Source organism: Equus przewalskii, chromosome 21 (assembly GCF_037783145.1).
Source record: "Equus przewalskii isolate Varuska chromosome 21, EquPr2, whole genome shotgun sequence".
NCBI classification, from domain to species: domain Eukaryota; kingdom Metazoa; phylum Chordata; class Mammalia; order Perissodactyla; family Equidae; genus Equus; species Equus przewalskii.
Genome location: NC_091851.1, coordinates 33514925 through 33527039, shown reverse-complemented (window position 1 = coordinate 33527039; position 12115 = coordinate 33514925). Strand labels below are relative to the sequence as shown.

The following is a 12115-nucleotide window of genomic DNA, read 5'->3' as shown; positions in this document are numbered from 1 at the left end:
CCGCGGATTGGGCTCCTCAAGGTTAGGACGGCCTTATCAGCGCGGCGCGAGCTCAGTCACGGAATGATGTTTTCCAAATGTTTGCTCAGTATTAGCAGGGTCGGGGACCTAATGTAACTTCTATTGAACATTAACCGACCCAGGCAGAGGCGGAGAGGAGGATGAGCCTGTCTTCCCAGAGAACCCAGGATGGGGGCCTGCAGGGGGCTGGGCCAGATTCTGAGGAAGGGCCCATCAGGTGGGCGGCCCCTGGCCCCCCACCACCCCACACCTCCTGCACCCCGGCCCTGCTTCCTGGGCTGGGTTTCTGATGGCAGGAGCCGGACATTGGTCCTGGGTCTGGCTCTCTTCCTGGTCTCCTGTTATAGGAAGGAATTTGCGACCTACTTTTGGGCCGCTGACCCCCAGCTTTCTCTCCAGAGTCTTTGTCCCTTCAGGGAACCCACTTGTGGACACTATAGAATATCCTGCGGCCAAGACTTAGAGGCCTGTGAGATCTGGAGCCCTTGCCTGTGGTCAAGAGGAAGTTTCAGGAATCTAGACCAGAGAGGATGCCTCCTAAGCTTATCAGTCCCGGGTTCAATCCAGGGAGCCTGGGGTCTGCTCAGCTCTGGGGAGTCTGAGTCTAGTCCTGATTCCACCCTTGACCCAATCGTGTTCCCTCTCTGGCCTCAATTTCCCCATCTGTAAAGTAGGAAGGGGTGGATTTGATGACCTTGTATACACCCGGCTGGTCTGCAAATCCTACGTTTGTAGCCCATGACTTCCTGTCCTCAGGGGCAACTTTTGGGTTTCAATTCCCAAATCCTCCTAAGGCCATTGAGGACGAGAAATGAAAAACTCCTTCCAACTCTCCTGATCACTGAAGCTTCCATGAGCATCTCTCTTGGCTTTGGGAACTTCCCGCCAGGCTGAGGAGGGTGCTGGGACTGCAAGACTCAGGGAGAACTAGCCAGACCCTTGCTTCCCAAGCCTTGACCACAGTGGCAATTGCTCCCCTGGCCTACTCTCAAAGCAACCAGGTGACTGCACGTGTCATGAACTCCCGGTTAACCCAGGCATGTACATAAGCACCAACATTTACCAGCCCGCACTCGCCCGCCCTCAGCCAGTTCTCCCATCCTCCTGGCATAATGCCACCTTCCCCGAGCCAAGAAGCAATGGCTATTTTCAAAGCTGAGCTGAGGCAGAAGGGCCTGGGACTCTCTCTCCCCTCCCAGGAGCTGGGATGCGGGCCTGCTGCCTCCTTGGCAGCTCAGGGGAAGGACCAGGGGGCGAACACACGTGTCCTGCTGGGCAGCGTGTACTCGTGCAGGGAGACCAGAGAGTACATAGCTAGACTCGCAGCACTGGAAGGGGTCATTATCAACCCCCTCATTTTATGGATGGGAACACTGGAGTCCAGAAGTGGCAGAAACTTCCCTGAAGTGACACACGTGAAAATGACTCTCGGTGTTTAACGAGAAACATTACAAAGACTGACCAGGTGCAGGATCAGGCCGCATACAGCCCAGGAAGGCAGCCATCTGCTCAGGGGGGTGCTGCCAACCCTTCTCCCACCCACCTGTCACAAGGCCTGCAATTTTAACGTGAGAGATTCATTGTCTTGAACCTAAAGTCACAGGCTGTTGGGGTAACAGAGTGACTGACTATTAGAACCATCTACTGTCAGGGCCTCGGACCGCAGGTCTCAATCTTTGTCTTGCCTCCCATGTTCATGCAAGTGTCACACTGCCATTCCTAACATTTCTCCCAACTTGGAGGTGAGAAGGGGTAAGAGAGGCCCCAGCCCACTGAAAACTGGGTGAGAGGTGGGGACACTTGCCCTTTGAGAAAGCCCCTCCCCACTTTGAGAACCACTGAGGTCTGGATGCTGGAATTGTGCCGAGAGCAGGAGAGGGCCTTGGAGAGCACTCCGTGCTTCATCCGGATCAGCGGGCCCAGGTCTCCCATCAGGCCTCATGAACTCAAACCCAGGCCCCGTAGGGACCAGACACAGAAGACATTCCCTAGGGAGGGGGCAGAGAAAATGGGGGCTCAGAGGCAGAGACAGGGGAGCAGAGGCTGCCCAAGGCGAGTTCCTCCTCCGGTGGCTAGGGGGCTGGGTCCCAGGTTCCTGCTGTGGGGTGGAGTAGGGAGTGTGTGTGTGTGTTTGTACAGTAGCAGACCAAGGGTTTGGCTGGTGTGCCACAGCTGCGGGCGAGAAGTGAAGGTCTAGGGGCGAGACCTGCCCAGAGCTGGGCAGGCTGAGTTTAGGGGAGAGGGAGATGAAGAGATCTGAGAATGAACTCAAGTTACTCAAGTAGCAGTTGAAGGATTTTTGCTTCCTGAGCTTGGACTGGGAAAATTTTAAGTGTTCCTAAGCTTTGCAGGGTGTAATGTAGGCAGCGTTGAGGTATCATCTACACAGCACTGAACTCGAATGCAAAGCTCTGGGTTCAAACCTCAGATCTTGCATTGACCAGCTGTGCGGCCTTAGGCAGGTTGCTGAACCATTCTGGGCCTCAGTTCCCCCATCCATGAAAAGAGGAATAATAACCGTACTGCCAGCCACATAGGGTTGTCATGGGGATGAAAGGAGCTATCAGTGGTGGAAAAGCCCAGTGCAATGACTGTTATCTGCTGGCAGCAGGAGGCCGCGCCAGACCTCAGTGTGTGCTGTGCTCCAGTGTTCCCCTTCTGCTCCCCTCAGGATGAGGCTGATGCCTTGTTCCCATTCCCTAGGACATGAACACTTTGGATCACCTCATACTGGAGAATAAAGACTGAGGAAGTGGGCACTTGCCCCAGGACAGGAAGCTCAGGAATAGGACTGCCCCCCTCCAACCACGTTTGCTGAGCCTTGGGGGGCGGGTACATGGACATTTGTAATGTCATTTTCCACACTCTTTCTAAGGTTTGAAATATATGCTAAGAAAAAAAACCCCGCCTTGGCTGCCTCGTAGTGGCAAAGGCAGGTGGGGGTGGTGGTTGCTGGGAACCCGAGTAGCTGAGAGTGGGAGCTTATCTCTTTGAATCTTTCTCAAGACCAAGCCCAGCCCCTCCCTATGGTCAGATTTCCAGGCCCTCCCTCCTCTCAGCCATTAGCCAGTCACCGAGTCATAAAGTCGTGGCCACAGTTGTAAATGACTGCCTGTTGGGGAGCCGTGGGTGCAGGTGGGGCCACGGGACGGTGAGGGTGGGGGCGGAGGCTCACCTTCCTTCTTCATGCCAGCCCGGAAGCACTTCTTGAGCCTGCAGTAGCGGCACTGGTTCCTTTTGTCTTTGTCCACCACGCACTGCCGACTAAATCTGGGGAGGGCTTGGGATGGTTAGATGGAGAAGGGACAGCCCTCCCTGTCCCAGGACCAGACTAGAACCCCTGCCATCTGGCTGGTCACCAGCTTCCTTGCTCTAATGCTTCATCCCAGGAGTTTTCATGCTAACCATGAGAAAGGCGCCACGGACTCTCCAAGAGTCCAACTCAGTCCTGATAAACAGGCTCCGAGAGGCGACATGCACCCCTGGATTACTCAGCCTGGTGGGAGAGCTGAATTGGGAATCCTTGCCCCTTGAGTCCCAGGGCCCTGCTGTTTCCACCAGGTCCTATAAAAGCTCAGAGCCCACAGTCGGCATTGGGTTATGGCCTGGAGTCAGTACTTGGTCCACATAAGCCACTCTCTAGAGGTGGATATAAGTAGAGGTAGTGCTCCTCAGTGGTTATGGGTGGAGCCCTGAGTGTCAGCTTGGGCTCTGCCATTGATTCAAGCTGCGTGACCTTGGGCAAATTCCTAGCCCTCTCCAAGCCACAGCTTCCTCATCTATAAAACAGGAATAATAGTAACCACCTCAAGGGGGGTTGACAGGTGAAAACGAGCTGACACACGATGGGGCTGGGCACAGTGTCTGCGCACAGCAAGTCCTCATAACTGACAACTGCTGCTTTTTTATTATTGTTGTTACTCAGAAAGGGAGATGCTCTCGAAGGAGGGATCCCAAGGCCGCGGGAAGCTCTTAGAATAGGTGAAGGGCCTGGAGCCAATCTTCTATTTGCCCCAGAAAAAGCACCAGGTTGGGGTATGGACTCCATCCTCTGAGGCTTCAGAGGAGGCTTGGTCCTATGCCTCATGGATCCTCATTTGCTTAAGGGGAAAAATAATGGTGGGCTTGTAAGGACAGTGAAATATACGTGAAGACTTCGTATGGTGCCTGGCATATAGTAAGTGCTCAATAAAGAGCAGCCAATAGTTTTATGATCAGTCAATGAGGTTCCTAGAATAACTGCTCCCATCTGAATCCACATGGCCTAAGAAACCAGAGGAGGCTTGAAGGCCTTGAAGGGCAGATGCCTCTGGGACCCAGTCAGGGAGAAGACAGATCCTGGGGAACATTAGCTTAAGTGGGCCCATTTCCCAGCTGGAGAAATCAAGGCCCCCAGCAGGGGCTCCTCACCTGCAGGAGTACATGTGGTTCTTTCTCACGCTCCTCCGGAAGAAACCCTTGCAGCCATCACAGCTCGAGGCGCCATAGTGTTTGCCTGTGGCCCGGTCCCCACAGATGGCACACAGGGCGCTGACACCCAGGCTGTTGGGTGCACTGAGGTTGGTACCTTCTGATGGTGATGTGTCTGCACCAGAAGGAAAAAGAGTGAGGACTCGGGAGGGGCGGGAAGTCACCTCCCAGAAGCCCCCCTCTCCTGGTGGTTTAGATTCAGGAACCAATATGAGTGTTTTGGGGATCTCCCCAGGGCTTCAGCCTCAGCCAGACCTGGGTGCCATTCCCACTCCCTCAGTGACCTTGGGCAGGTCCCTTGGCATGTTGGAACCTCCATTCTGCATCTATATCTTAGGGATGGTTGTGATACTGACTTCACAGAGTCACTGGTGGAGGTCTGCTTCTCCCTGTGGTGGAGACTGCTAGCCCCAGCTTTCTCTGGGAAGTGATGAAAACCTGATCACCTCCTAGAATTCATCCAACCCTTATAGACCCTGATTGACTGGGCAGAGGGGGCATGGAAGGGAGGAATACTCCCCCAGTGTCTGCCCAGAACCAGGTCCCGTCTCCCATTTCTCACTGAGTGACCAGGGCTAAATGGGTCTCAGCTTGGTACCCAGGGGCTCTGCAAACTCTCCCAGGGAATGAGAAGACTGCACCAAGGACAGTGGCCATTTGCCCTCCTAGGAGGGTCATGGTAAGGGCACTTCTCAAACACTTCCTGTCCCAGAGGCAAAAGCTACCGCATGTATATATACCTGAGGAGGGAGACAAGAGGCAGGTGGCAAAGATCTGGAACCGGGAGCTGGGGAGTCCTGGGTGCTAGTCACTCGCCTGTGACTTTGGGCAAGTTCCTTTTCCTAGCTTCAATTTTCCCTGGGCCTCGGTTTCTCTAACTGTGAAACTGGGGAGTTCAACTGGTCGGGTTCTTTCTAATTTTTTTGTTTTTAATCTCAGCAGCTGAACCCATTTTTGGATGCAAATCTTGCACGACCTCATGGAGAAGATGATAACCACTTTGGACCATCTCCCCAGAAAAATGCATGCCTATGCACACTGCACAAAGTCAGCCACACACACGTTTTTTCACGGACACCCTGAACCTGACCTTGAATTCTTAGGGAACATCCAGCTAAGAACTGGAGAGGGGCTAGCGCTGTACTTAAGAGCACACGCTCTGTAGCCTTTCTGTCAGGGGTAAAGCCCGGCTTGTCCACTTCTTCGCCACGTGACACTGGCTGGGTTAGTTTACGTCTCCACTCCTTCATTCCCTCACTTGTCAAACGGGGAGCATAATGATTCCCTAGGACTGTTATGAGGATTCAGTGAGTCAATATGTGTGAGGTGCCTGGCACAGAATAAGCACTATATCAGCGTTTGTGAAATAAAAACTTTTCTGCAGAAGAAAGCTCTTGGAGCAGGTGACTTCCAGTCTCCACGCACATGTGGACACCTCCGCATCTCATTTCTGCCATCACCTGGCTGAACATCTCCTAGACTCCCCAGGGCGCGCAGGAGCATGGCCCCCTCCACTTGGTGAATTATTCCTGGAGACGAGGATAATTGTTAAGCTGCATTGGTGCCCTTTCTCCCTCAGCCTCGCCTCCCTCGACCCCTGGGGAGAGCTGACCCCACAACTCCGGGCCATTCAAGTGGAGGTGGGGGGAAGGGGCTCCCTGGGCAGCATGGGCTGGGTGCTGCCAAGTGTATCATCTCACTCCTGGTGTCAGCTGATTGGCCCCACTCTCCGGGTGAGAACACCGAGGCTCAGAGAGGACAAGGGACTTGCCTAGGATCATCACACTGCTGTTAGGTAGAGGAGCTAGCTTTACCGCCCAGGTGTGCTGGATGACTCTGGCCAGTGCTGCCCTTGTTGGGGTGTCTGCTGGGGCCTCTGATAAACAAGGACACTGCTGCTGCTTCTGAATTGGGGACAGAGGATGGGTGGGGAGCTCTCCTTGGGGGCCTTCAAGCCACCAGCCCAGGATGTACGCAAAACATAACCCCAACTCTCAGACCACTTCAAACTCCAGCGGGGATGCAGACCTTTCTCACAGATGCTCGGAGTTCTTGAGATGACCCACGGAGGGCCAGGACCAGGTACCAGTGCTGAGCACTCAGGCACTGTTACCTTAATCCTCTGGTCGGCCCCGGGAGGCAGGTGCTATTATTTATGCCCATTTTACAGAGGAGGAAGCAGAAGCTCAGAGAGGAAAATGGCTTGCCGAGTTCCCACGGGTAGGAAGCATCTAAGCCAGAATTGAGCCCAGATCTTTCTGGCTCCAGAGCTGGAGGCTGTCCTGTCTTTGGGACACCTAGTTGTGGCCTCTGCCTTGGTGCATGTGATTCCTCGAAGCTGGAGGTGCGGGCTCCGAAGGGGTGATGGAGCAGTCTGGGGCTGGGCGGTGGCCAGAAATGTGACAGCACACAGTGTCCCTGTGGGGTCACACGACACTCCGCCTAGGGCAGCAGCTCCTTGTTTACCATTTCCTGTGTGTTTTCTTCTTCGTTCTCTCACGTGACCCCCCAGACACTCCTAAAAGCCGGCTGGCCAGCAGGCCTTGGGTGAGTAAGCCCATTTTGTAGAAGACACAGAGGCCAGGAAAGGGGAGGTGATGTGCCCAAAGTCACCCAGTGAGTGGACGGCAGCGGCAGGTGGGCAGCTGGTGAGACTGCCCACGAGCAGCGCCCACTGACCACGGGCAGGGCACTCACCTCTTTCTGGCTGAGCCCAACTGAACACAAGCTTCGCAGCCCTTGATTGATGCTGCAGGGCCATGGAAGGAAGGCAGGTGGCAGGCTGACCTCGGCCAGCTGCCACCCACCTCTCCTCTGAGGCTGGCCTGCGACCAGTTAGGGCCCTTCCTCTCTAGAAGCTTCCTGGCTTCCAGGTCTCCTCCCTCCCCCACCTCCCTGTGGAGGAGACACCCCCCTTCAGAGGTGCTCTGGGTGATGTGGGAGCAGATGTATAAACCTGCGGGAGATACACACAAGTGACAAATCTGCTCAGAGACAGCAGACGTTCCGCTGACGGGAATCTCATTCAGCGAATGGCATCGTCAAAGAACCTGCACATTGTGTCTGCAGAATCATGCACCCCAGAGAGCCCTGACCCCCAGCGCAGGGTTGTGCACACGGGTACAAACAGGGCACGAGAGAGAATGCCCAGGGCGCACCGACAAATCCGCATCCACAGGCACACACACTCCCTGCTGCTTACATGCACGAGCAAGACAAACACACACACCCCAGAGACACCAGCAAACACACACCCACTCAGTGAACAAATGCAAACGGAAGCAGACACAGAACTGGCACACACAAATGAACACAAACATGCAAATAGTCCCAGGGGGCCCTTGTTTGCAACACAGCGCACCACCCATCTGCACGCTTACACGGAAACTCACGCACGCACTCTAGGTCGCCATCACACACCGACACACACACACAACACACACGCTGCTGATTGGCGTCCCATTTAGCAAAACTTCCCTGAGAGCTCCACTTTCTCCAAGTGGGGCGTTCATCCCAGAAGAGTCCCAAAGACACCCTGAAACACAGCTGCCCCTCCACCCACCGTCTCCAGGGACAGAACACACATTTCCATCTCTCTGGACCCAGGCCCAAGGGGTTCAAGAAGGGGCCCCATTGGCCATGTGGGGCCCAGTTACTGGAGCTGGATGACAAGAGGGAGCTCACCATCATGTTCCCGCTCCCAGTGACACGCTTAGCAGGAACAGCTTTGAGGGACCGCAAGGACCTGGCAGGAATACCTGGGACCTACTTTTGCTGCAGATTTGCCCTTGCAGGCCTCCCCTCCCCCAGAATACCTCTGGGCGCTGTACCTGGGCACATCTGCTTCACCTGGCGACACTGTGCTCACCTATAGGCCCAACCTGCCATTTTCTATCATTCTACTCCCAACCCAAAATTGAGTGCCAAAGTCCCACTCCTAGACCCTGGGCATACCTGTCCCCAACTGGCACACCTGCCCCCACCTACCATTGCCCATCGTCAACACCTGCACATTCTCAAACTCCAGGGTGGTGTAGGCTGGGTCCAGCGCAGCACTGTAGTCAGCCATGTCCATGTCGACGAGGGTTTTGGAGAGGCGCATCCTCCCCCTCCACACCTCAGCCACTTGCCCTGCCCAGGATGCCCACCCCAAAGGCTCTGGGCCGAGCCCCGGCCCCCGCCCTCCGCCCTCCCACTGCCTCCTCCCAGGTGCCCTCTCTGCCTTCCTGCGTTTCAAACCGTCCTCTGGGAGGATGTGCCGGGAGTCTTGGCCTAGCCTCTGCGAAGGGGTGGAGGCTCTGCCGGGGAGGGGTGGGGGTTAATGGTTAATCGGCTCCCCCACTGCAGGATAGGCTGGGCGGGGCCACCGGGATTTGGCTGTTTGTTGGTTTCTGGCGGACACCCGGGGTGCTATTACAACTGTTGGGGCCCTGACTCCCCTATGTTTGGTATGGATTCTGTAAGGCAGGCACGCCAACTCGCCAGCGCTCATTGGACCCCTGACTCAGCCACCCTCCAAGTCATGGCAACCCCAAGTCAGGCATTCTAACTGGGACATGCAGACGCTGATGGCCCACCTCCAAGATGCCCTGATTCAGTAACTTCCCAAATCATTGACTTCTAGCCTCAATGCTCTTGCAGAGATAAAGCTGCCTCATGGCTCCTGAACTAAAAGCCTGAATCCCAGGCCCCAGACAGCAATCTTCTGCATCCTCATTCTGCGAGTTCCCTTCCAGTTTCCCACCTCCCCTGGGAGGGCCAGACTCACCTCCACTTCCCCTCCCCTCCTCCCCAAGGCCCCATCATGGCCCCCACCGGCCCCTACAGTGCCCAGCTGCTCAGGCCCAGACAGACTCCATCTCCCATTTCCCATCACATCAGCCTGCTTCCCTCCCTCCCTCATAGGATGGGCGGAGACAAGGCTGCAGCCCTACAGACGTGGATTTATGTCCAGGCGCCTACCACCTACTAATCGTGACTTTGGGTAAATGATTCTCCTCTCTGAGCCTCAGTTTCCTCCTCTGTAGAATGCACAATCAACCTCAAAGGGCGGCTTGAGTATTAAAAGGGATGGCACGAGTAAAACATCAAGCAGGGCCTGGCAGTGCCACCCTTCTCCTCCCTGAGCCCCCTTGGGTCCCTTTCTGAATCCCTGTTTCTCTCTACCCACCTGCTCGCTTCAGAGGGGTCCATGGGTGTGCCCCCTGAGCAGGCGCACAGAGCCCCAAACGCAGGGCCCCTTGCTTGGTTTAAGGCTTTGCACTTGCATAAATTCGTAATGATTTCTGCACAACAGGCCCTGCATTTTCATTTTGGACTGGGCCCTGAAAATTATGCCGCCGGTCCTGCCTGCCTTCAGCTCACGGCTCACCCTTTTCTTCTCGCACCCTGCAGCCCTCAGTGTCCTCTAGGCAGACAATTTTAAGAGCCCCCAGTCTAGCTGGGGAGCTAAGGTCGCAATGTAGAAGGTAGAAATTGAAGGCAGAGGCAGAGGACCCGAGGCCTGGGAGGCCTGGGAGCCTGTGCTCCTCTGCCGGCTGCAAGGGCTGGATGGAAGGATTTGATAAGACCGGGGAGCATGAGTGGGAGAATCAGTGAGATAGTGAGTCGTGAGCGGGTGAATTAGTGAAACAGGGAATTAATGAGTGAGTGAGTAAGTGGGTGGGTGAATTAATGAGTGGGCAGTCAGCGGGAGAGGAGATGTGTTTGAAGGGTGTGTATTCTTCCAGTTATTTGAAGCCCTTTCTCTGCCTGCAGAGCTCTGTTCTGCCCGCTCCATCTTCCTCCCGGAGCTCAGATAACTGGGGCCGGGGTAGGGGGAGCGATTGTTCTGGAGGAGAAGAGGGGCCGGATTTGGCGCCAGGAGACCTGGGTATAGGAGCCAGCTCTGTCACTACCTGGATACTGTTTAAATCGCAGCTCCCTCAGGGCCGCACTCTCCCCATCTGTCAAATGGGGGGAAGATCCTGGCCCAGCTGTTTGTTGGTCACGACAACACCCCAAGGGAGGGAGGAAGGGAGAGCCCCCCCACAGCCCACACCCTGGGATTTGCTAAGGACCTGAAGGAGCAGACTCCAACGACTGGCGGGTTCCTCCTGTGGCCCACCCCAGGGACGTGTGATGCGGCTCCAGGGGCCTTGGGGGCTGTGCGGAGCCAGGCAGAGGCCCGACTAAGGGAGAAACGCAGAGGAGAAGGCGGGGCAGCTCTGCGAAGGGCCTCGAAGGACTGATTCCAGGTCCTGCCACCTGCCTGGCATCTGTGACAGGCCACGCACAGCTACTCCTCTCACGGTCCAGCAACAGCCTGGCCTACACACACGGGGTCTCATGGATTCTCAGAGGCACACTTCCCCATTTCCAAAAGTGGAGGGTGATCTTTGGCATATCAACATTTCATGAGTAATGAAAATGACAATTTTTCAGCCTCTGTAGAGGATGTCTTAGATAGAATCAAATAAGGTCTGAGATCAACTGTGGTCAGCCATGCCGTGCCACATACACGACCCGTTACATACAAGAGCTACCAGGTGGACAGTCTGCACACAATGAGCTACTAAATACCCCAACCATGACATACATGCTTTGCCAAAGACACAACATGCATGACCCACCACCTATGAGGCACGTTCCAGAAGCCCATACCCCATCCGTGTCCCACCCATCACAACCTACCCCATAAGTAAATCTATCCCCCATGAATTATAACTTGCATAACCTGTTACATACACCATCTATTATCCCCCTATAGCCGACCCCAGATAGTATGTTCTAGATACACGCCCTCCTATAAATGACCCATCACTTGTAAGGTCTACCAGCCCTGTGGTCTCAGGCAAGGTATTATTTCAGAGCCTTGCTTTCTCCTTCTGCAAAACGGGTCTAACCTGTACTTTGTTGTGAAGATTAAATGAGATAATACTGTAAGGTTCTCAGTATCCCCCTCCCTCCCCGAGACAATAAACCATAGACCTTGAGATCAGAAAGACCTGCATCAAACTCCAGGCACTCTCAACTTCCCAGACTCTGTGACCTCAGGTTTCAACCTCTCTCAGCCTCAGTTTTGGCATCAGATAAATGGGTTGATACCTTCCTGACAGGGACAGTGAGGGCATTAAATGACAGAGTGTAGGCATACCATGCAACAGCAATGATTATTGTCATTGGTGGTTGACTCCTTGACCCACTGGCCACATTGTCCATTGGAATCAGGGCCTGCGCACAGGAGAGCTCCTAGGGACGGCCTGCCCAGCCATGAACAAACCCTGGCCTCTGTGCCATCAACTCAGCGGCCTTTCTCTCTCTTTTCCCCACCCCCTTGGGCTGTCAGACCCCAGCTTAACATGTGACAGCTCCCAGGGGATGACAGACAACCTCACCTAGAGGTCTGGCTCCTCCGTGTTGTAGATGGAGGCGGCCTTGAGAAGGGAAGAGGAGCGTGTCTTGACAGCACTGTCCTGGGCAGCCAGGGGTTGGAGAGGGGCTGCCAAGGATCCAGCTGTGGGCAGGGCACTCAAGCCTCTGGTGTGGACAGTGGCGAAGGGAGCTGCCCCCTGGACCACATCGTTTTTCTTTTAAACTAGAATAATGGCTAATGTTTCTCGAGAGAGTCTGTGCGAGGCCCAGT

General features: G+C 55.0%; 1 protein-coding gene across 7 annotated transcripts in view; it reads right to left on the bottom strand.

Moving 5' to 3' along the window:
- Positions 1-12115, bottom strand: part of HNF4A (hepatocyte nuclear factor 4 alpha) — a 62174-nt gene that overhangs the window by 17941 nt on the left and 32118 nt on the right. For 3 of the 7 annotated variants that reach the window (XM_070589290.1, XM_070589291.1, XM_008515678.2), the window contains exons 1-3: positions 8479-8754; positions 4432-4606; positions 3197-3291 (exon numbers count right to left, since the gene is read on the bottom strand). In XM_070589290.1, coding sequence (XP_070445391.1) covers positions 3197-3291; positions 4432-4606; positions 8479-8593 — 385 coding nt within the window. In that variant the 5' untranslated portion in view covers positions 8594-8754. Of the gene's footprint in view, positions 1-3196; positions 3292-4431; positions 4607-8478; positions 8777-12115 lie in introns of those variants that run through there. The other 4 variants (XM_070589292.1, XM_008515696.2, XM_070589293.1 and 1 more) reach the window with 2 other exon arrangements.